This window comes from Lepidochelys kempii, chromosome 3 (genome assembly GCF_965140265.1).
Source record: "Lepidochelys kempii isolate rLepKem1 chromosome 3, rLepKem1.hap2, whole genome shotgun sequence".
In the NCBI taxonomy this organism is placed as follows: Eukaryota; Metazoa; Chordata; order Testudines; family Cheloniidae; genus Lepidochelys; species Lepidochelys kempii.
This window is the reverse complement of record NC_133258.1, coordinates 80574341-80596883: the sequence shown is the minus strand read 5'-3', so window position 1 is coordinate 80596883 and position 22543 is coordinate 80574341. Positions and strand designations below refer to the sequence as shown.

The 22543-nt window shown below is 41.2% G+C and overlaps 1 protein-coding gene across 4 annotated transcripts in view; it reads left to right on the top strand.

Annotated features, from left to right (window-relative positions):
• PREP (prolyl endopeptidase) overlaps nucleotides 1-22543 on the top strand; it is a 177242-nt gene that overhangs the window by 24371 nt on the left and 130328 nt on the right. For all 4 annotated transcript variants that reach the window (XM_073336887.1, XM_073336888.1, XM_073336890.1 and 1 more), the window contains exons 5-6: nucleotides 3720-3929; nucleotides 5251-5372. In XM_073336887.1, the coding sequence (XP_073192988.1) occupies nucleotides 3720-3929; nucleotides 5251-5372 (332 nt within the window). The remainder of the gene's footprint in view (nucleotides 1-3719; nucleotides 3930-5250; nucleotides 5373-22543) is intronic.

Here is a 22543-nt window from a genome sequence, read left to right as displayed (position 1 = left end):
GCTGTCTTTTTAAAAGAGGCAATCCTGGCAATTACAAGCAGGTGAGCCCAAATTAAGTACTGAGCACCAGTACTTTTGTAAAGGGAAGTCATGCCTCATTGATTCATTAGAGTTCCTTGAGGGAGCCAACAAGAATACAACCTAATATCTTTATCAGTTTAACAAGCCTCGTGGATAAGGGAGAAGCAGTAGATGTGACATATCTCAAGTTTAGTAAAAGGCTTTTGATACTGTCTCACATGACCCTCTTATAAGCAAACTATGGAAATATAGCTTAGAGAAACCTACTATAAGGTGGGTGCACAACTGGTTAGAAAACTGAACTCAGAGAAGTTATCATTGGTTCGCTCTTATCCCATGGCTACTTAGGATATGTCTACACTCCAATTAAACACCTGCAGCTGTCCCATCTCAGTGCAGGGGACTGGATTAGATGATCTATTGAGGTCCCTTCCAGTCCTACATTTCTATAATTCTGTGTGGAAAAGGGTGATCCAGTTGATACAGTATACTTGGATTTTCAGAAAGCCTTTGACAAGGTCCCTTTGAGGAAACTGAGGGCATGTCTACACTGTGATGAAACACTGGCAACTGGCCTTTGTCAGCTGACTCAGGCTCCTGGGACTCAGGCTATGGGGCTGTTTAATTGCAGTATAGAGATGCTTGGGCCTGGGCTCTGGAACCCTTCCCCTCCCGAGGTCCTCAAGCCAGAATCTGAACATTACACTGCAATTAAACAGCCCCATAGCACGAGCCCGAGTCAGCTGAGATGGGACAGCTGCAGGTGTTTAATTGCAGTGTAGACATATCCTAAGTAGCCATGGAATAAGAGTGAAGGTCCTTTTGTAGATCAGTAACTGGTTGCAAGGGAGGAAACAAAGGGTAGGAATAAATAGTCAGTTTTCACAATGGAGAGGGATGAACAGTGCAGTCCTCCAAGGATCTGTACTGGGACCGGTACTGTTCAGTATATTCATTAATTATCTGGAAAAGGGCACAAACAGTGAAGTGGTGAAGTTTGCAGATGATACAAAATTATTCAAGATAGTTAACTCCTCACAGTATGCTTTGGACTTAGAGGGATCTCACAAAACTGGGTAACGGAGCAACAATGTCAGATGTAATTCAACATAGATAGGCGCAAAATAATGCACATGGGGGGAAAAATAATCCCAACTATCCATATACAATAGATTCTAAATTAACTGTTATCACCCAAGAAAGTGATCATGGAGTTACCATGGATAGTTCTCTGAAAACGTCATCTCAATGCACCGCAGCAGTCTAAAAGGCTAACAGTACGTTTGGAACTATTAGAAAAGGGATAGAAACTAAGACGAAAATCATAATGCCAATATATAAATCCATGGAGCACCAATGCCTTGAATACTGTATCCAGTTCTAGTTGCCCCATCTCAAAAACGTTATAGTGGAACTGGAAAAAGTTCAGAGAAAGGCAAGAAAGATGACCACAGGTAAGGAATGGTTTCCACATGAGCAGGGACTAAAAAGATTTGGGCTGTTCAACTTAAAAAAAGAGACAACTAAGGGGGGATATGATACAGGTCTATAAAATTGTAAGAGGTGTGGAAAAAGTAAATAACACTTCGCTGTTTACCCTGTTTATTTACCTTTTCACATGATACAAAAACCAGGAGTTACCTGATTAAATTAAGAGGCAGCAGGTTTAATACAAACAAGAAAGTCCTTCTCTCACAAAGCACAACTAACCTGTGGAACTCATTGTCATGACATATGATGGCCAAAAGTATAACTAGTTTAAAAAAAGACCTGGGTATGTTCATGAAGGATAAGTCCATCAGTGACTATTAGCCAAGGTGGTGAGTGATCTCCGGCAACCCTAAACCTTTGACTAGCAGGGAGTGGAAGACTGATGGATCATTCCATAATTGCCCTGTTCTGTATACTCCCCCTGAAGCTCTGTTGGGAGACAGGATACTGGGCAAAGTTGACGATAGTCTGGCTCAGCAAGGCAGCTCTTATGTTCTTGCCTCAAGTGAGTTAACACTTTTTTTCCTATTGAAGACAAGGCCTTATGAGCTATAAAGGTAGGTGCATGTGCACAGTGGTGGAGGAAGGCTTTAAAAAAAAATCATAATCATTTAACTTGTAATTATATTGCTAGTTGAAACACCAGGCCAAATTCAGGCTTGGTGTAATCCATTTTTTTCAGTAGAGTTGAGCTTGTTTATAACCAGACTGAATTTGTCCCTGCGTGCCTGGGCCAACATCCATCTAAGGCCCTCCTGAAAGATGTTGCAGAATCTTGTTTTCCTCCCATGATTCAGATAGAAGTACATAAATCTCGGGTCTTTTCCAACTAATTCTATTAGGTCATATAATCTGTCCATCTGGTGGTGCAGAGTTTTTTCCAGTATATTTCTCTCTATTTTCTATTGCTTTGCAGAGTCTAACTTGAAATGACTCTCAGGAATGGCAATCGCTTTCTTTGAGGAAGTTTGTCTTTTGTCAGCCCACCTCTACTTCTTTAACTTCCTGTTAATTTAATTATAAGCCTGCCCCTCTGCTTTCCACCAGCATCTACAGGCAATTGAGGAAGAGGCTCACAGTTCAGATACTTGTTAGTAGATTGTCCTCAGCATTTGTCATGTGCCAGTCTTTCTTTGTGTAAAAAGGATGGTATGCTAAGCTAAACTCTCAGTCAGTTAGCTGTGAACTTGTGGAATCTCCAGAAACTCCAGAAAAGTGAATACCATGTGTTTGGGAACAGTTGATTGTACTAAAGATCCCTTCATATCCCCAGAACGAATTACCAACCAGTGGTCGTTAACTAATACTTGAATATTCTGAGTGAAGTAGTGTCTTTTACTGGAGCAAGTTCTGTTGGTGAAAGAGATGAGCTTTTGAGCTACACAGAGCTGTGTGTAGGGACTCTAATAAATTATAGATTTATTATAGGGTCAAACAGTGGGAATGTTGAAAGCCCCATTTGGAAAAAAAAGTGTTTAAAGATGTGTGCGCCCCTTCCCAATTAACAGACAGGTTTTTAGGAAGGAGCGACTTGAACACTGCAGGGCCCACCAGTCAAGTGTGATGCCGCCTCACTTCAGCTGTGGTTTACGCTAAGGCTTAGAGTCTAAGCATGGATTAGAAGTGATAGAAACACTAAATAGTTGCATCGGTGGCAGCTCTGGGAGTAGAAATTAACAGTCCTGCCTCTCTGTCTTTTGGGATAACCACTAGACAGCACTCCTTCTAGTTACTACATATGTGTATAAATAACTTGCGTCACCACTTCATGTTGAAAGATGGTAAGACGCTTCCAACCTAAAGATGTGCAGTAGGTGAGAGACGGCCAGCAACCAAAGATCACTGGTACTGCCAGTGCATTCGCTACTAGTTGCTGGCGGAGCGAGCCACATCCTACTTCGGTAGTTTAAAACAAACAAAAGAAAGTGTGCTCCAAACATTTATTTAAAAGTGAAAGTTATTTTTTTTAAATGCTTCAACTTTAAACTGGTAACATGCTCCTTCATTTCCTTTTTTCCTTTTCTTTCAAGTCGAAATAAACTAGCAATCTAAAATGTACTGGAGAAACATTTCTGTTAAGTGAACACAGTTATTGCATATATTTTAACTTTCCCTGGTTCAGATTTGGTTAATGTGTGGCAAATGTTAGAAAGTTGTGCAGCCAAATAGAAAGAGTGACCCGGGCATTTGTTTGGCTTTATCTGTAGGCTATGCGTTCAGTGAAGATGGTGAATACTTTGCTTACGGTCTGAGTTCCAGTGGCTCAGACTGGGTAACTATCAAGTTTATGAAAGTGGATGGTCCTGAAGAGCTTCCAGATATGCTGGAAAGGGTTAAATTCAGTTGCATGGCTTGGACCCATGACGGAAAAGGCATGTTCTACAACAGCTATCCAAAACAAGATGGGAAAAGTGACGGTAAGTATGTCTCGCATCAGTGGAGAAAAGTAACCCCTTTTTTCAACAGGTGGGTGTAATAGTGGCTAGAAAATTGTTTTACTCGAGCACTATTTAACCACATCCATGGTGAGTTGCCCCAGGAAATTTCCTTGGGCAGTTGAGATGTGTAGAGTATTGATTGACCTCTTGATACTCCTCACTCCCCTCTGAGATTGCTACTTCTATAACTACTGTACACTGCACTCTCCATTCCTGAAAAGACTTAACAAACATATGTGTTCCCCGATAATAGTGGGAAAGGTGTGTAAGTCTTTGAATGATCAGGGTCTAAATCCATATACATTATTTTTCTTTATAAGTATGTTTTTTTTCCTGTCTCTCTTGTTCTGGTTTTTTTGTGTTTTTGGTTTTTTTGAACAGTTTACTCATCTTTCTTTCCACAGTGAGGTTTTTGAAGATCTTGTACCAAGCACTTTTTGGTAAATATACTGGGAGCAAGTCTTTTATTTTTACACATTCAACTGCTATGGAACTATAATTTGGACAAACTTCCAAATTTGGTACCTTGTCTTGTCCTTTTTGCATTGAAATAATGCTCCTAGTTCAGAAGTTAAAAAATTACGTAGCAGTGCTGTACAGTAAATCTAGAAATATTTGGTAAGGATTGAGTTACTGACTAAACTGCATCTGTCCGTCACTCCTGAACATTTAAAACAAACAAATGTTTAATGAGAAAAAAATCAGGAAATGCAGCCTAAATGTTGCATGCCCAAAAATTACTGGGCCAATATTCTTTTTTTACCTTGATTTGATTAAACAAAATCTGATGGCATGGATTCCTATTTTCCTATCACAAGCTTCATCTAGCACTTCATGCAAAGCCTTAAAATATCACTTCTTGATTTTTAGCAACTATTATTATATGAACACTAACTGATAATATCCTAGTGATACCAATGTTATCTTACTTAGTTACTGTAAATTTACTAAATAGAATGACTATCAATGGCATCTCATGTTACATGATGCCAAAACCTACTCCGATATTTTGGACTCCTTGAATAATGTTTTCAGTTGCTGATGGTTTCCAGAAAATGGAGCATGAAACAATGCGTCCTGAAATTAGTAATATTTGTCATATGTGCATCTCCCTCAAATACACACCCTTCTTACTTGTGTAGTGAGAATAAGAATGGCTGCTGGCCGTTTCCGGCTGCAATCCTTGAATAACTCCTTTCACCACAAGTGTGTGTACGGAGGCAGAGAAGCTTGCAAAAAGTTTATGGTGTACATAAAAGTTGTCTTTGAAAATGAAATAATTCCCTTCTAATTATACCAGGCACTGAGACCTCCACTAATGTGCATCAGAAGCTGTTTTACCACTTCCTTGGGACTGACCAGTCAAAAGATGTTTTATGTGCCGAATTTCCTGATGAGCCAAAATGGATGGGTGGAGCTGAGGTAAATTACACACTTTATTTATCTTTATGCATGTTCAGCCTCTTTGATTAAGCCAAACTGTAATATTTATTACAAACAAAAAAATCTGAGAGACCATTATTAAGGTTGCAAAGTCAAAGGCTCAGAAGTTAGGAAGTGCCATTATTAAAGCTACTTGTGCAATTTTAATTCGGTCATTCAGTGCATCTGCATTATTATACAGACTTTAATTGCATGATCACATACTATTTTTTTTCCTTGAGACCCTGTGTCCTTCAGCACAAAGTTTGGACAAGCTCTGGGGATGAAACAGGGTAGTGTAGTGAAGGAGGCGGTTGTCTATAGGCTCCCTGGCTCATTTGTTGTGGAAGTTGGAAGGTGCACTACGAAAGAGGCAGATGATTGCAGGAAAAGAAGGGGGCGTTTCAGGGATAAAGCAGGTGAATGCTGTCCTGGAGAATTGGATTTTATCCTTCCCTGCCACAGGGAATGATGCTGGACATGTCATGTAAGTCACACTTTTTACAGGTGATCACTAATTGTGACTGCCTCATTGTCTGGAGCCTGACATGAGACCCGGAGGTCTGTCTTGCAGCGGTGCTGAGCACTCACAGCTGCAACTGAAGTCAATGGAATCTGTGATTTGAACATTAAGTATATGTAACATATAATGCTAAATACTCTGAAAAATCAGGTCCTAGATGTCTTAAGTTGGGTACACAATTAGTTAATACTTTTGACCTTGAACTCTGTGTCTCAGTTCCCATCTATAAAATGGGGATAATAATATCCTTCATCTCATAGCTGCCTTGTGAAGATAGATTAATGTTTGTGAAGCACTCAGATGCTATAGTGATGAGTACTCTAGAAAAGCCTGCAAGGAAATTAATAGTTGTCTTCAAGGTGGGATTTTAATAGTGTGAAGCAAATAAGCAGAGGGCCACACACTGAACAATAAATATAAAACAAAACATTGAATAGCTGCTTACTTAGTGAGCAGCATTCTATGGTACATGGAATGAGGCAAGGTTTTTGTAGAAAAAACTACGTGTGATTAAGTTAAAGACACTATCATAATTAAGGCTAAGATTTTGTTATGGATATTTTTAGTAAAAGTACAGACAGGTCACGAACAAAAAAGAAAAATTCACGGAGCTATGACCTGTCCGTGACTTTTACTAAACCTGACAAAATGGGTCTTTGGATCCCCACACTGTCTGAAGTGGGGCTAGGAGCCACCTGCAGCAGCTGGGGGCAGTGGGGAACCTGCGCCACCTGCAGCTGCGGGGGTCCTCTGTTGCCCATGGGGGCTGGGAGATGTGGGGTGTCCTGCTGCCCATGGGGGCCGGGAGTTGCAGCTGTGGGGTTCACGGATTCTGTGACTTCCATGACTAAATCGTAGCCTTAATCATCATGCATATTCAGAAGGTGCCTGAATTAAGGTTGCATAGGTAGGAACTGCCAGAATTAAAGTAAACTTTTGAGTGCTTAACTTTGCAATCGTAATGTTCTTTTAACATAGCTCTGTTGTAACTTTCTGGGTTGTGTGTGTGGAGGGAGAGGTGTGGAGGGGGCTTTTTTTGTTTGTTTGCTTTTTTAATTTTTTAAGGCACACGGAAAAAGCAAATGCCATCATGTGGCAGCATGTTGACACTCACATAGGTCATCAGCAGGGTTGGAAACTTGAGACCAACTAAACAGACCTCAGCCACATGAACAAACAGAATAACTGATAGCAGTAGTAGATTGTCATCCTCTATGTGGACCAACACCCGAGGGGGATAGAACACTGCCAATGGATTTCAGATACTTACTGACTGTAGAGTAGTGGTGAGACTTGGGATTCTTGGGTTCCATTCCATGCTCTGGTGAGGAGTATGGTCTAGTAGGCACAGATTCTTCTTCTAGCTCCACAAACTTGACTCCAACCTGTTCATGTCCCAGTCCTGTCTCTTCGCCACTCCAGCTCCCATTCTCCTCACCTAGCCAGTCCTAGGCTTCAGTCCTCAGGTTTCTTATCTATCTTACTGCCTAGCCAGTAGTTCCTGCCCCTGGGTGGATGGGTGTTATCTCAGTCTCTTCTCCTTTTCCTTCCCCCCCCACCCCTGTTTCCCTCCATGGCTCAGGCTATGTCTACGCTACCATGATAAGTTGACCAACGCTACGCAACAACAGGTACGTGAATAACATAGCTGAAGTCAACCTACCTTAGGTCAAGTTGCCGTGGGTCTATGCTGCGGGGGGTTTGATGGGAGAAATTCTCCTGTTGACTTACCTTACTCTTCTTGTCAGGGGTAGAGTACAGGGATCGACTGGAGAACGGTCTGCTGTCGATTTCGCAGGTCTTCACTAGACCCACTAAATCAACCGCCTGTGGATTGATCTCAGAGCGTCAATCCCATCTGTAGTGTAGATGTAGCCTTAGTTTCCTTGCCCAACGAGTTCCAGTCTTCTCTACCCATCCAGTCCCATTGTTCCATTCCCCACCCCTTAGTCCAGCTCTTACCCCTCCTGCATTCCAGTCAGGAATAGGGGAGATCATTTGAGAGCACTGGGGAGACAGGTTCCCATGCTCTCAGTTTAGGTGACCAGGCTTGGCACCACCAGGGCCTACAGTAGCCCAGAGCTGAAAGTGTGGGGGAAAGTCCTGCTATATGAGCAGGAGTGGAGTCTCTGATGAGTATGTGTAAAGTCTAACTTAAAAAAAAAAAAGTGGAAGAAAGCATATCCCTGGCACAAAGGCCACCCCTGCCAAATTTCAAGTTCCTACTCCAAAGCATAGCAAAACACTTCCCTGTCCTTCCACCCCCCAGTCTCCTCTAAAACAGCTGAACCATTTTGACTGAAATTTTCCAAAACAATTCTGCATAGACAGATGGCAGACACGGAAAATCAGTCCAAACAGTTGGAAAAGTTTTAAATACAACCTTTTAGTGGGATTATGACTGCTTGGGTCAGAGACCCCCTTGGGACTGCCACCTGGTGTGCTGAGACTATCTCTGAGCCTGTTTTCCCTGCCAGCTTGGGGCTTCAGTGCCCTGTCTTGTTGACCCAGACACGCTAGCCTGCTGCAAACACAGGGCCAGGTCTGAATCATGTCCCTCCAAAGCTACAGACTTAACTGGAAACAGCTTAAGAAGTGGTCTTGTCTCTAGCACCCAGACGCCCAGTTCCCAATGCGATCCAAACCTCAAATAAATCCGTTTTACTCTGTATAAAGCTTATACAAGGTAAACTCATAAATTGTTCGCTCTCTATAACACTGATAGAGCGAGAGATGCACAGCTGTTTGCTCCTCCAGGTATTAATTACTTGCACTGGGTTAATTAATAAGCAAAAAGTGATTTTATGAAGTATAAAAAGTAGGATTTAAGTGGTTCCAAGGAATGACAGAACAAAGTAAATTACCAAGCAAAATAAAACAAAACCATGCAAGTCTAAGCCTAATACAGTAGGAAACTGATTACAAGTAAAATCTCACCCTCAGAGGTGTTCCAATAAGCTTCTTTCACATGTTATACCAATAAAATAAAAACCAGCAGGATCTTATTAAAGGGGAAAAGGTAAAATGCCACATTTATTGTGAATACAGAAATAATCATAGTAAGCAGTTAGTTATAGCTATAACATTCCATTCAATTTCATATTTATTCACACACACACACACACACACACACACGTTCTGCAAGATTGTTATCATAGTTACCAGGCTTAGAGTTGCTCATGCCAAGCCACTGGCCAGGTGGCCTGGACATGAGGAGGGAGCAGGGCCTTGTCAGATGCTCATCTGATGCTCCTGGAAGTTGGTTTGCAGAATCAGACCCCAAAGTTCTCACTTTCTAGAGTCCATTTTTATAGGAATTTCTTCCTATGCCAGTCTATGGGAATTGCTTCATGCTGTTGCTGAATCAATCAGCAGATGGCACATTCCTGACAGCTCTGTGCTGCCAGATGTTATCTTCTCTTTGGTTCTCCCATTCTTGAGGCTGTTGGGTGGATTCCAGTCTGCCCTCCCGGGGGTCCTCTGGTTATTTCCACTTGACGCCTTCTTCAGCCGATGGACATTGGATTCTTAGGCTGGCACCTCCCTGATCATTCAGTTGTTATCCACACCAAGCATCCATCCACATACATCCTCTATCTCTGTTTTAATCACAATTGTTAACAAAGCGAGATGAATACAACAAAAGGGCGGGGAGTCTCTGGGTGCTGTTTCTGTTGTTACAGAGTATTGCTTTGAGTCTCACTCTCTCTGAAGAAAAGGAGTACTTGTGGCACCTTAGACTAACCAGTTTATTTGAGCATAAGCTTTCATGAGCTACACGAAAGCTTATGCTCAAATAAATTCGTTAGTCTCTAAGGTGCCACAAGTACTCTTTTTCTTTTTGCGAATACAGACTAACACGGCTGTTACTCTGAAATCTCTCTGTGTGAATAGTTGTTGTTACAAAGAATTGCTTTGAGAAAAGACTCTGTCTTAGAATGTACTAGCACAATTAGCAGCTTGCAAGTTTCACACATACAGGGAGAGAAACAGTACCAAAAACCAAGAGACCTCTTAATTAGTAATACCCTGGAATTTAAACGATGGGGAATCAAACTCATTTGTGATTTTAATACAGAACTTCTTTAATATGATCCAACACACAGACTAGACTCCTTTCTAGTCTGTGCCCAATCCTTTCCCTGGTACAGTCCTTGTTACAGCTCAGGTGGTAGTTAGGGGATTTCTCATGACTGCAGCCCCCTTTGTTCTGTTCCACCCCCTTATATACCTGTGACACAAGGCAGAAATCTTTTGTCTCTTTGTGTTCCCACCCCTCCTTCTAACTGGAAAAGCACCAGGTTAAAGATGGATTCCAGTACCAGGTGACATGGTCACATGTCCTGTGAGACCCCCAAGCCTTCATTCTTCCCAGCCTGACTCACAGGAAGGCTTGCAAGTAAACAGAGCCATCTATAGTCAATTGTCCTAGTTGATGGGAGCCATCAAGATTCTAAACCACCATTAATGACCCACACTTTGCATAATTACAGTAGGCCCTGAGAGTTGTATCTGAAACTAGGAATATAAAATATAAGAATGATACATTCATACAAATAGAATGAACACACTCAGTAGATTATAAGCTTTATAATGATACCTTACAGGAGACCTTTTGCATGAAGCATATTCCAGTTACATTATATTCACACTCATTAGCATATTTTCATAACCTCATATGGAGTGCAGCGTCACAGGGATGTGTTGGGCAATCTTAATATTAGGTTGCACTACCAGTCTCACCTACAACAATTTAATAAAGAGCCACAGGCTTTTGTGGGTTGAAAATAGCAATGCATTGGCCACAGAGTAACTCCTACCTTGCATATAAATTGGCAGACAGAATCGGTGAAAATAGCAGTCATTCAGGTAATCATAGAACTGATCTTCTTAATAGTTGATATTCTCTTGGAATTTTCAGATCTACTCCAGCTACTGTGCTTAACCACTGTGCTCTACTGCTATTTATGATCTTTTTATTATTTTTATTTTTATCTCCTTTGTGATTAATAATACTACTTTTGTCCTACTTAATGTACTCAGCGCATGAAACTACAGTAGTTAAATATTTTTTAAAAATAGCAAGTCACTGTGAACAGAAAAGCTGGAACTGTTGGAAGACCAATAGTTTCTATCAAAGAATTTAAAAAATCAATTTAAGAAAAAGGCAGTGATCCAGATTTAGATCCCTCATTTGTGAAATTCCTTGGGAAGAAAAACATCCGTGAAGCAGGGTTGTTTTTTTGTTTTTGTTTTTAAATTAGAGCACATATGAATCATAAAATCTATAGATGGCAAAGACCTCTTAAGCTACTGGTTTCTCAACCAGGGGTCTGGAGGCCCCTGGGGGTGGGGGGCGTGAGCAGGTTTCAAGGGGTCCGCCAAGCAGGGCCAGTGTTAGATTTGCTGGGGCTCAGGGCAGAAAGCTGAAATCCCACTGCATGGTGGTGAAGCGTGAGGCCCTGAGCCCTGCCACCTGGGGCTGAAGCAGAAGCCTGAGCAATTTAGCTTCATGGTGCCCCCGTGGTATGGGGCACTGGGCAACTGCCCTGCTTGCTACCCCTTAATGCCGGCCATGGCTTTTAGATTCAGAAAACCAGTTATTGTGGCACAGGTTGGCCATGTCATTTTTATAGCCTGTTTGGGGCCCTCAGAAAGAAAAAGGTTTCAGAGTAACAGCCGTGTTAGTCTGCATTCGCAAAAAGAAAAGGAGTACTTGTGGCACCTTAGAGACTAACCAATTTATCTGCATCCGATGAAGTGAGCTATAGCTCACGAAAGCTTATGCTCAAATAAATCGGAAAGAAAAAGGTTGAGAACCCCTTTCTTAGGCCACGCAGTCCGTCCATGAAGTAGTTGTTATTCACTAGATCACATACTGTAAACTTTAATCTGTCACTGAAAATTAGACAAATAGTAAAAACGAGAAAGTTTATGGAGTTAAATTGATAAGAAAGGGATGTAACTTGAAAACTGTTGTCCTTATTTTCTCACTCTTGTAAATAAACTGATTCCTCTCAGTCTGTTGGTGACAGATGTCTTGTAGTGATGAACCCACTGATTCACACTGGTGACGCACGTTATTAGAGTACACATGTTGTTGTGAAAGCTAATTCATTTTCCTTTTGAGCACTGTGTTCTGATTTACCAATATGTACAAAACCTACGGGATCTTTTTATGCTAGCTAGGACAATAATATAAGGGGTGATGGTGTGCTCTCTTGAGGGAAATCTTGCCTCCAAACTCATAGTAGGAGCCTGTTGAATGATCTCTTGTGGGTTAATGGAGGGGAAACCTGCAACAGAGGCTTTTTCTATTCAAGTGGAAGAAGCAGGGCAGACATGTCTTGATTTCAGAAATGTGGAGCTGAGTGTGAGGAGAACTCATTGTAGAATCTTCATGATGAAAGGCAAAGAGTTTGCCATGCCAGGCTCAGTGTCGCTGTCACATCTTTGGCCTCTGAAGGCCATGTCCGTGTCAGTTCTGTACCTAGTGGTTCTACCACCGAGACAGGGAGCTTGGGGAAGATTTACATTAATGAAAGAAGTCGCTTTTTTTCTAAAATTTGCCTTCCGTGACATTTTGTATGTGATAATGACACAGTATGGTTGTTATGCTGACTGAGCAAACCACCTCTCTGTTTTGTAGCAAGAATTTATCTTTGTACAGCATGAAAACTAATATTAAGAGTGTAGGGACGCTGCCAGATCCCTTAGGGCCTGCAGATATTGAAAGGGGTTGCTGCTGTGAACCTTGGGGAAAGTAATGAAAAGAGAAATTTCTGGATAATGAATTAGTACTGCTTCCCTGGGATCTAGGAAGATTAATCCACCTGAAATTCTGATCCCATGGAGGGAGTGAGAGGACCTAATGGAGCTTGATTTGTTTTACAGATTTGAGGGTAGCCTCCCTGATTTTACTGAAGAGACAAATAGCTATGTACTAATCTAATAAAGATGCTTGAACTGGTGTAAATTCTAGGAGTGCCCTGGGCTCCTGTTGTGAAAGACTTTGCACTTGTATGTATTAAATGAAAAAAACAAGCTAATAAAAAAATGAGGACTCTTACAGGGAGGGTGGGGGTGGGACAGTGTGTGGAGCTTGCCCATCAGTTTTAGTATCTTTAATTGTAGTGTTTTCCCAAAGTCCCTTCATGGTAAAAGAGAAATTGCTGTGTGTAAAGGGTGGGAAAATAGATCAGAATTTCTCTTTATAATGAACTTTGTTTGTAAGACTTGACTGAATCTTGTCTGGCAAACTTTTGAAGGGGTATGTGAGAAAAATGGACCATACAAAGTTAATTGGAAAAATTCAAGAGACTTTGTACACCCATGGCATCTGTTATTAATTAAAATGTTTACTGGCTTTGCTGCACTCTTTAAATATTTTTGGCTGATTATTTTCTCTTAAGGTGCTGATATCCTATGAAATGTAACCATCTGCAATTGAACATCTTTTTATTAAGCAGATTTGTTGTGTATATCCAGAGTCTTATCTACTTCCTTAAGTGACAAAAAGTTTACGTAGCGCTTAGCTGTGTTGGCCTTGGAAGGCTGAGAGAGCTGGGTTCTCTTCCATTTTATACAGTTATAGCAGTGTAAACCCAAATAAATCCATTGGGTATACCAGGTGTAATTGAAAAGCTTAATCTGGCCTATAGAACCTTGCTTGTTGCTGGTGATACGTGAGATGGAAAGAACTCCTTTTGATTCTTGTATCCAAGGCTGAGTTTGCAGGGCTGACTCATGGAGGGTGGGGTGAATACCCTTCTATTTGCAAATGTCACACTTGAAAAGGAAATCCTTGGGATGACAGAGTAAAGCCACTGTACTTTAAAAATTCTCTATGGAAGATATAGACCTGATTAGGTATATATTTTCAAAGGAAAAAAATGAAAATAGGACAGTGACTTGGGAAAAGCAAAGTAGAAGAAATTTGGTCAGTTTAATACCTTTGAGAGACAATATACAATAAAAAGCTTCAATTCCCTGACTCATTACTCATTCAACTCTGGGGCTTGCATGTCTATCTGATACGATAGCTGTTTGATTTAAACATAATTGCTGATGCTGCAAATGGTATTGAAAGATTGCTTTGAAAGATTGATAGAAACAATTTAGTTTATTTCCAGTCTGTGTGTTAAAAATAATCCAGCTATAAATATAAAGATGATGGCATCAAGTCTCTTCAGTACTCCAGAATATTTTTGTATTGAATTTAAGATGGGAAGGGGCAAAAATCAGTTTGACTAACTTCCCAGTAGAGGGCAGTGTGGAATGAAGATTTCTGAAACAAATACAGTATTGTAGGCTATCTTCAAAAGAACAACAAATGCATTGTCTTAATTAATACTGATCTTTGTGTATTATGGCGTATTTTTACAAACTACTGCAGCATATATTCCTGTAGCATCCAGATTCATATTTTCAAAGTTAAACAATAAGTTATGTATAGCCTTTCACAGCTGGTAGAGTTGAAGAATCACTGTGTATTAGGAAAGCAAGCCAAACAAAAATTTGAAACCAAACCATTGTTTCCCAGATTTGCCAATGCTGCATCTTATAACATCATATATTGTTCTCTAATGCATTAGACTTGGTCTCAGGACTGCCATGGGGAATGTATTCCAAAGGCTAGGTGTGTAAGGTGAAGCTTTGTTTGCACTAAACAATTTTTTCCTAAGACTTGCCATTGTTGCTACCAGTGGTGGAGCTGAACTTGTGATAGGAGTAGGTGAGGAAACTCTGTGGGCTGCTGGAAAATAAGTTACATACAGCCTGGGAGGGCTCCGCCAATGTTTCTGGGGTGTTTTAACAGTGAGATCCACCTACGTGGATATAGAATAAGAGGTGGCTCTCAAGGCCAGGTCCTAGACTATTCAGGGTTTAAACAACTTTTAGTGTACTCAAAGGCAAACAGGAAGAAAGTGCAACATGCACATGCCAGTGCTAGAGCTCCAGGATGGGGTGTGGGAGGGAGTTTGGGATGCAGGCTGTGGCCGGGCGGCGCTTACCTCAGGCGGCTCCCGGAAGCGGCTGACGTGTCTGGCTCCTAGGCAGAGGTGTCAGGGATCTCTGTGTGTTTGTCCATGGCTACAGGCACTGCCCCTGCAACTCCCATTGGCCATGGTTCCTGGTTCCCTGCAGGGGCGGCGCTCAGGGCGGGAGAAGCGCACAGCGTCCCCGGGACCGCCCCTGCACCTAGGAGCTGGACATGCCGGCTGCTTCCAAGAGCTGCATGAAGCCAGGGCTGGCAGGGAGCCTACCTTTGTCCCACTGCACTGCTGACTGGACTTTTAGCAGCCTGGTCAGTGGTGCTCACCAGAGCCACCCAGGTCCCTTTTTGACTGGGTGTTCCGGTCGAAAACCGGACGCCTGGCAACCCTAATGACTGGGGGTGGGGTGGGGGTCCTAGGTGCTATAATGCAAATACTATGATAATGCAAATACTTATGATTTAATTACATTAACAAATTTTAGCCAAGCATTCATTTCAAGAGTATACCAGATCATTACCATAGAACCTCACTCCTGATGGGTCTTAGACTGTTACACAAAACATAGCATGTAGTGCAAAACAGTACTGATGTCATTTGAAAGGTGAAATAGTTTTGCTTTGTCCTTTCTGTTTGTCAGTTCAGCAACAGTCTTCCTCCTTCGTGCCTGCACTCTTTCTTTTGGTAATAGTGCTGGAAAATAACTCACTGTTGCTGTTGACATCACTACGGTTGCTGAGCCCCTGAGTATTGGTACCATGCTCGGCGCAGCTGGATCTCTGTTGCCACCAACTCTTCCTTCTCCGGAAGGTCTAACCTTCCCCTGCCTGGTTTACAGGAACATTGAGTCCAGTTCCTAACTCAGCCACTTGGCTCCACTTGAGTGCTTTGTTGAGTTTGTTCTGTTTCATTAGGAATGCATTATGTGATAATGACCATTATCCTCTTTGGAATGCAAAGAAAGCTAGTGTTTGAGGAAGAGCAGCAGTTTGTAAAAATAATGATCAGGGTTTCTTAATGACTTCAGGGTGAGAATTATAACAGCATTAAAAATGTTTGGTGTTACAGGCAAAGTGAATGTATCTTCCCTCGGACACCAATGTGTTCTCTAATCCCTGAAGTTTTCTGCATCGAAATATTTATTTATTTTTTTCATAGCTTGTCAGGCAAAATAATTTCTGAACTGATTACTTTTCCCTTGTAGTAGTACAACTAGACAAGATGAAGGGGGGTAAATAGGCTTGCTGGCTTGTATAGGAGTAAAATACATAGTTGCTTGATACAATGTGGCAAACTCTAAGGGCTGTCATTTGTGAAATAAAGAGAAAGTAAGAATACATCCATCTGGAGTGTTGCTGCAGTAACTATCAAAGTGATTTTAAAAGCACTATTTGTACTGTTGATGAAATCTTGGGCACTATCAATACTACTACTAAATTATTTTTTTTTGTTTCAGGTTAAAATCACTTTTATAGATGTTATAGCTGTGGAGAAATACATAAAGCCAAAAAAGTATGAAATTCTCAATCACTGGTAATTTGAAACACAAGATTGGATGATTTTCCAAAAGATCTATACTCCAGCCCCAACAGTAATTATTTTAGGGAAGTTCTGTGGCTTGTGTTATGCAGAAGGTCAGACTAGATGATCACAGTAGTCCCTGCTAGTCTTACAATCTATGCAAATCCTGCATTCTTCTTGTATTTTATTTTTTTCACACACACACACACACACACACACACACTAAATTATGTATGAAAATCTTGGTATTTTCTAAGCAATACACCTGGATTGAACTCTGTGGCCCTTACATAACATTTTTTGATTAAATTCAGTTTTGCCAGTGGATATGATAAACCATAACTGCTATATGTATTGCATTCATAAAAGTCCATCCACTTCTTTGGATTACTAATATAATAACAGAACTAATCTTTTCCTCTAGCAAATAACGTGTAGCCTGTTGGAGAATATATTTCACTGATACTGAAAGTTTTGAGTTCAAATGTTTTTTTCTCCTTGGATATTAATTCATCTGTGTTTCATGGGTAGTCTCATCTACCTCGTAACTATCTTCCTATATAGGCAATATCTGTATTTCCAAGAAACAAAGTTAGTGTGAACAAAAGAAAACAAAACAAAAATATCCACCAAATCCTAAATTAGAAAATGGAAAAACTCAGCCATCAAAAATGTAATGGCAAGAGCAAACAAAATAAATGTTTACTTTTGTCAAAAGGTGGGGTGCAGAGGAATTTGTGTGTTTGGGTTTGGGGGGGTAGCCAGCCCCTTGCAGGGGAAAGAGGCAGGGCTAACTCAGGGGCAGCAAGCAGGATTGCAGTGAACAGCAACAGCCTCTTGCGGGGGCGGCAGGTAAGGTTCCTGTAACCCCAGCCTCTTGGGTGGGGCAGGATTCCAGCAACCTGAGCCTTGTGGGGGAAGGAGGGGCAGGCAGGGTTACAGTGACCTAAGCCTCACGTTGGGGCGGGGCGGAAGGGCAGGCAGGGTTCCAGTGATCCCAGCCTGGTGGCGGGGAGGGAGGGGGCCTGGGACCAGCCCCACATGGTGTCCCGTTTTTCCCTTTGGGAAATATGGTTACCCTAGTGATTGTGAATGCAGAAGAAAGGAAGTCACACCTGTTCAGTCCAGACAGAAATTGCTTATTTCATTTAAACCCTAATGAATTTTCCACCTTAATTCCAGTCTCTCTCTCTCTCTCTCTCTCTCGTGGATTAAGCCTAGCTTTCATCCAGGGCCTCCCTTGACAGACCCTACACAAATATTGAGTTAGATATTGACAGTGCAGTGTCATGTGTTGGTAAATGTGGCTGTCACTAAGGGTTTTAGGAGTACAAATCACATTGATAGACAATGGGATTTATGCCCCTAAACTTCTTAGGCCCTACTGCCTTTCAATAGGACTCCTGCTCCTAAAATCCTATTAGATGCTTTTGTTAAATCTCCCCCTTAATACTCATCAATGGGTCTTACTGCTTTGAACATCAGGAATTTTTACTGAGAAAGGTTTGCCTTGACCCGCAATCCAGAGCTCTCTCAGAAATTGCCAGGAGATCTTTTAATTTCCACTCAGACTGATAGAGGACACTGGGAAAATTTACCTCCAATTTAAAATCTTATATAAATTGTCACCTCTTACAGTGCGGACTCCCCTGATTGTACTTGTGTTTCAGCATAAGATTTGAACCCAGATCCTAGTGTGAAACTTAAACTTTGTGGGCTAGCTGTGAGTTACTAATTGGTTTTTTCTTTAACAAGATTTGGCCTCCTGAAGAAAATCCAAATGTGGGTGTGGAGAATGCTACTTCACTTTTTTTCTTTTGGAAATCACACCCAATCGGTTTACAACACAAATTGCCAATGGCATTTTGAGAAATGGATGTCTGCCTCTCCAGTAGAACATTTGTTAGCGTTTTAGTGTGCTGCAGCCAACAGTGACTTGTCCTATTGCTGTTAAATTACTTTGGGTTACAGAACTCACTGATGTCACAGCAATTAGAGTGATGCAGACAGACCTAATTGGCATCCCACCAGCAATATGCTTTGGGAATTCCTGACTCAAACTAAACCTAAGCTGCTATCAGCTCTTCATCAGTCCATCTGGGAAATGCTGAAGGAAAATTCATTAGGTATGCTCAAATCCGCCGTCATCGGCAGTCCGAAATTACCCTTTCCAAAATAACTTGTTCGCACCATTTTTTTTTTATTTTCTATCAAGCATTAACTCACAACATAACTTCAAAAAGTAGGCTGGTGTCAGTGACCCTGTTCTTGATTGAAGAATCACAAAGCACCCTATCACTGAGTCAAAAAATTTTAATTTAAATATACACTAGTCCTATTAATACCTTTATGATTCTCTGAAAAGAAGAAAGCCAAATATTAGGCAAACTAGTTTATATTCATTAAGGCAAACATTAAATATGTAAAATATGAGCAGTAATCAAAAGTGTATAATTTTTTGTTTCAGTTGACTGCAGTGCACTTGTCTCTTACACCTTAAACATGCTCATCTCTGCAACAGATAATTTTGATTTCCATCTCTCTATGTAACCTTGACTTGAAATGGATGAATTTACCTGCTGTGGATAAAGACAGCTTGAATTAATTCATCTGTTTCAGTGTACTGATGTTAATGCAAAAATAAAGCATGTTGCCCTTTGCTGTACCTCTCCCCCTCTATCTCCAAAGGTGTTGCAACCTGTTAGAGTAGAATCAAAGATGGGATTTAGATATTCTTAAACTTATTGTGTAGCATCAGTTGCAAATATTAACGATTCTTATATCGAAGAAAGGATTAACATATTTGATCAAGAAATGTAGGGCCACATGAAACTCTTCTGTCACAAAGAATCACATTTCATAACTACAGAGCAAAGTTTGCTTTAGATAAGAGATTCTCAACTGTGGTCGGCGGATAGTTCCTTCTAACGTGCGCGCCCACACACGAGAGAAAGGAGGGCCACCAACCTAATTAGTGGAGCCAGTAAGTTTAAGTGAACTTAAAGCAAAAAGGTTTTGTCTTACCATATGTTTACAAAAAGAAAAGGAGTACTTGTGGCACCTTAGAGACTAACCAATTTATTTGAGCATGAGCTTTCGTGAGCTACAGCTCACTTCATCAGATGTTTACCGTGGAAACTGCAGCAGACTTTATATACACACAGAAATCATGAAACAATACCTCCTCCCACCCCACTGTCCTGCTGGTAATAGCTTATCTAAAGTGATCAACAGGTGGGCCATTTCCAGCACAAATCCAGGTTTTCTCACCCTCCACCCCCCCACACAAATTCACTCTCCTGCTGGTGCTAGCCCATCCAAAGTGACAACTCTTTACATAATCAAGTCGGGCTATTTCCTGCATAGATCAAGGTTTTCTCACATCCCCCCACCCCCATACACACACAAACTCACTCTCCTGCTGGTAATAGCTCATCTATTATAATAATAGCTATTACCAGCAGGAGAGTGAGTGTGTGTGTGTATGGGGGTGGGGGGATGTGAGAAAACCTTGATCTATGCAGGAAATAGCCCGACTTGATTATGTAAAGAGTTGTCACTTTGGATGGGCTAGCACCAGCAGGAGAGTGAATTTGTGTGGAGGGGTGGAGGGTGAGAAAACCTGGATTTGTGCTGGAAATGGCCCACCTGTTGATCACTTTAGATAAGCTATTACCAGCAGGACAGTGGGGTGGGAGGAGGTATTGTTTCATGATTTCTGTGTGTATATAAAGTCTGCTGCAGTTTCCACGGTAAACATCTGATGAAGTGAGCTGTAGCTCACGAAAGCTCATGCTCAAATAAATTGGTTAGTCTCTAAGGTGCCACAAGTACTCCTTTTCTTTTTGCGAATACAGACTAACACGGCTGTTCCTCTGAAACCTGTCATATGTTTACAGCAGTCTGTACTGACTGAAAAGCCTTCTAGTCAGTACCACCTCTCTGCTAGTTCAATGATGCTTTATTTGTGTTTCGAGAGCTGCCGTGAGCAGAGATGTAGGGAGAGAGGGGTGATTTGGAGGCCACTGTCTCTCATTCTTATACCACTTTCCCCTCCTTGAGGATTACCTCTAGCTGGGGTTCAGGCAACAGGCAATCTGTTTACACAGGAACACCCTTTCCCCCCTTTCCATTTTGTCAATATGTAAAGTCCTTGCTCACATCCTTCTTTCTGCCAAGGAATGGCTGTTTAACTAGGTAATAGTCCTTTAAGACCTGGCTGGATGTTGGTCTGTCCTTTGTTTCTGAGAAACTGGTTTGGACCTGCTGTTCTTAAACTTGGAGCAGGTTATGGCAGTGATACATAATAGAATCTTATAACTTCACATAGAATGTTGATAAGCATATTGTACCAAGACAATAATATTCAGAAGATTGACATTTCAACTGATACCTCACAAGGCAGACTGCACAAAATGTATCATAGTCTTGTCAAAGTGGTGAACGTAATAGTGTAGACCATCACAATCGGTTTCTAATGTGACTTCCAATTCCAGTGATTTTTGGAAGACTAAAAGTGTACAACGGCTCACTTAAACAGGAAAACTTTAAATTGATTACTTCCCACCACAAAAGCTTTAGGCGAAGGACTAAATATAGTTTTTTTTCTTCCCACTGATCAAGTTAATAAATACATTTTCTCTTACTACATTGGTACATGTTACCATGTGTCAAGGCTGAATCCCCACTCTGGCACCTTGAGTGCAGGAAGTGGGGGCCTGCAAGGATTTTAAAAATTAATACTTGCACTCCAGACTTGTATTAAACTCCCAAGGTTACAGCTTCTCTCTGACCTTGGCTTGGTAAACGCTGCCACCACCCAAATTTAAAAAAAACCCTTTGAACCCAGGATGGAGCACTTGGGAATTCCTCCCTGTGGGGTACCCTCAAGCCCTTTTACCCCACCCTCCGGGGAAGACCTGAGAGAGAAAACAAAGGAAATTAGCTGTGGCTATCAGCTAATCAAACATGTACAAATCTCTTAGGACAACAAAAATCCAATCCTGTTCTTAAAAAAGGTAAATTTTATTAAAAACGAAAAGGGAAAAAATACATCTGGAACTTAGGCTTTTTGTTAGATCTTAAAAGAAACCATTACAAAAATTAGGCACCCAAAATAGCTTTCTTGGGAGTTCATTTTAAAGATTACAAGCAAACAAAAGCATCTGGGGTTAGCACAGAGGAGATTCACAAGCCAAAATAAGAAATAAACCTGATAACGTCTTAACTAAAAATTCCCTATCCAAATTATTTCTTCAAGGTATGGAAAATACAGCAGCCCAGAGAACAACAGGCAAAGGGAAAGTTTCTTTCCCATTTTTTAAAAGTTCTAGCCTTCCCATTGGCTCTTTTGGTCAGGCACCCACTCCTTTTCTTTACCTGTGGGCTTGTTAACCCTTTTCAGGTAAAGCAAGCAGAGAACAGCTACCAAGAGGGATTTTATAGCTAACTGGCTGTCTGGTTGTCCATCAGAGGGAGCTACCCACCACTTGATTTATCACACCATAGCAACAGTTACCAGGAAACAGGACACCTATGAGAAGCCTGGATACAAAAGAGGACTTATTGGTGGCTTCAGTTATGCTTTCCCATTAGAGCAGCAGGTGTTGGAGGAGAAAGCCTCAGCTGGATATTATGATGCAGCTGTTGCTCCATAAGGTTGTAACAGAGTTCAGTTTTAATAGGAACTTTAAACCTTTATTTTGTGTAAATCTCATTGAAATGGCAAAAACTAAAACATAGAATGTAAACTTTGAGGTCTACTTAAGTTTTTCATGTTTGTTTGATGAAAAATGAATTCATAGAATAATAAGAGTTCAAAAATTTCTGCTGTGGGTGACTTTGCTTCTTGTAACATTTTAGCCATCCTGGAAAACCTATGTGCCAACTTGAATGAGTTCATTTTTAATATGAGGGCAAATCTGCTGTGGTGCAAGTGATGTCTGTCACTCCCAGAGATGCTAAAAATACACCTACAACCCTTCACTAATTCTCCCTACAGCCTAAAGCAAAGTTTCCTGAGCTGGTAAAGGAGCCCAAATTTCACCTCTGAGTTCTGTTTAAATTCCAGTGCTATTCATGCTACCATTATTAACTAAGGCCATGAACCCCCACCTAGAAGACAGTTAGGT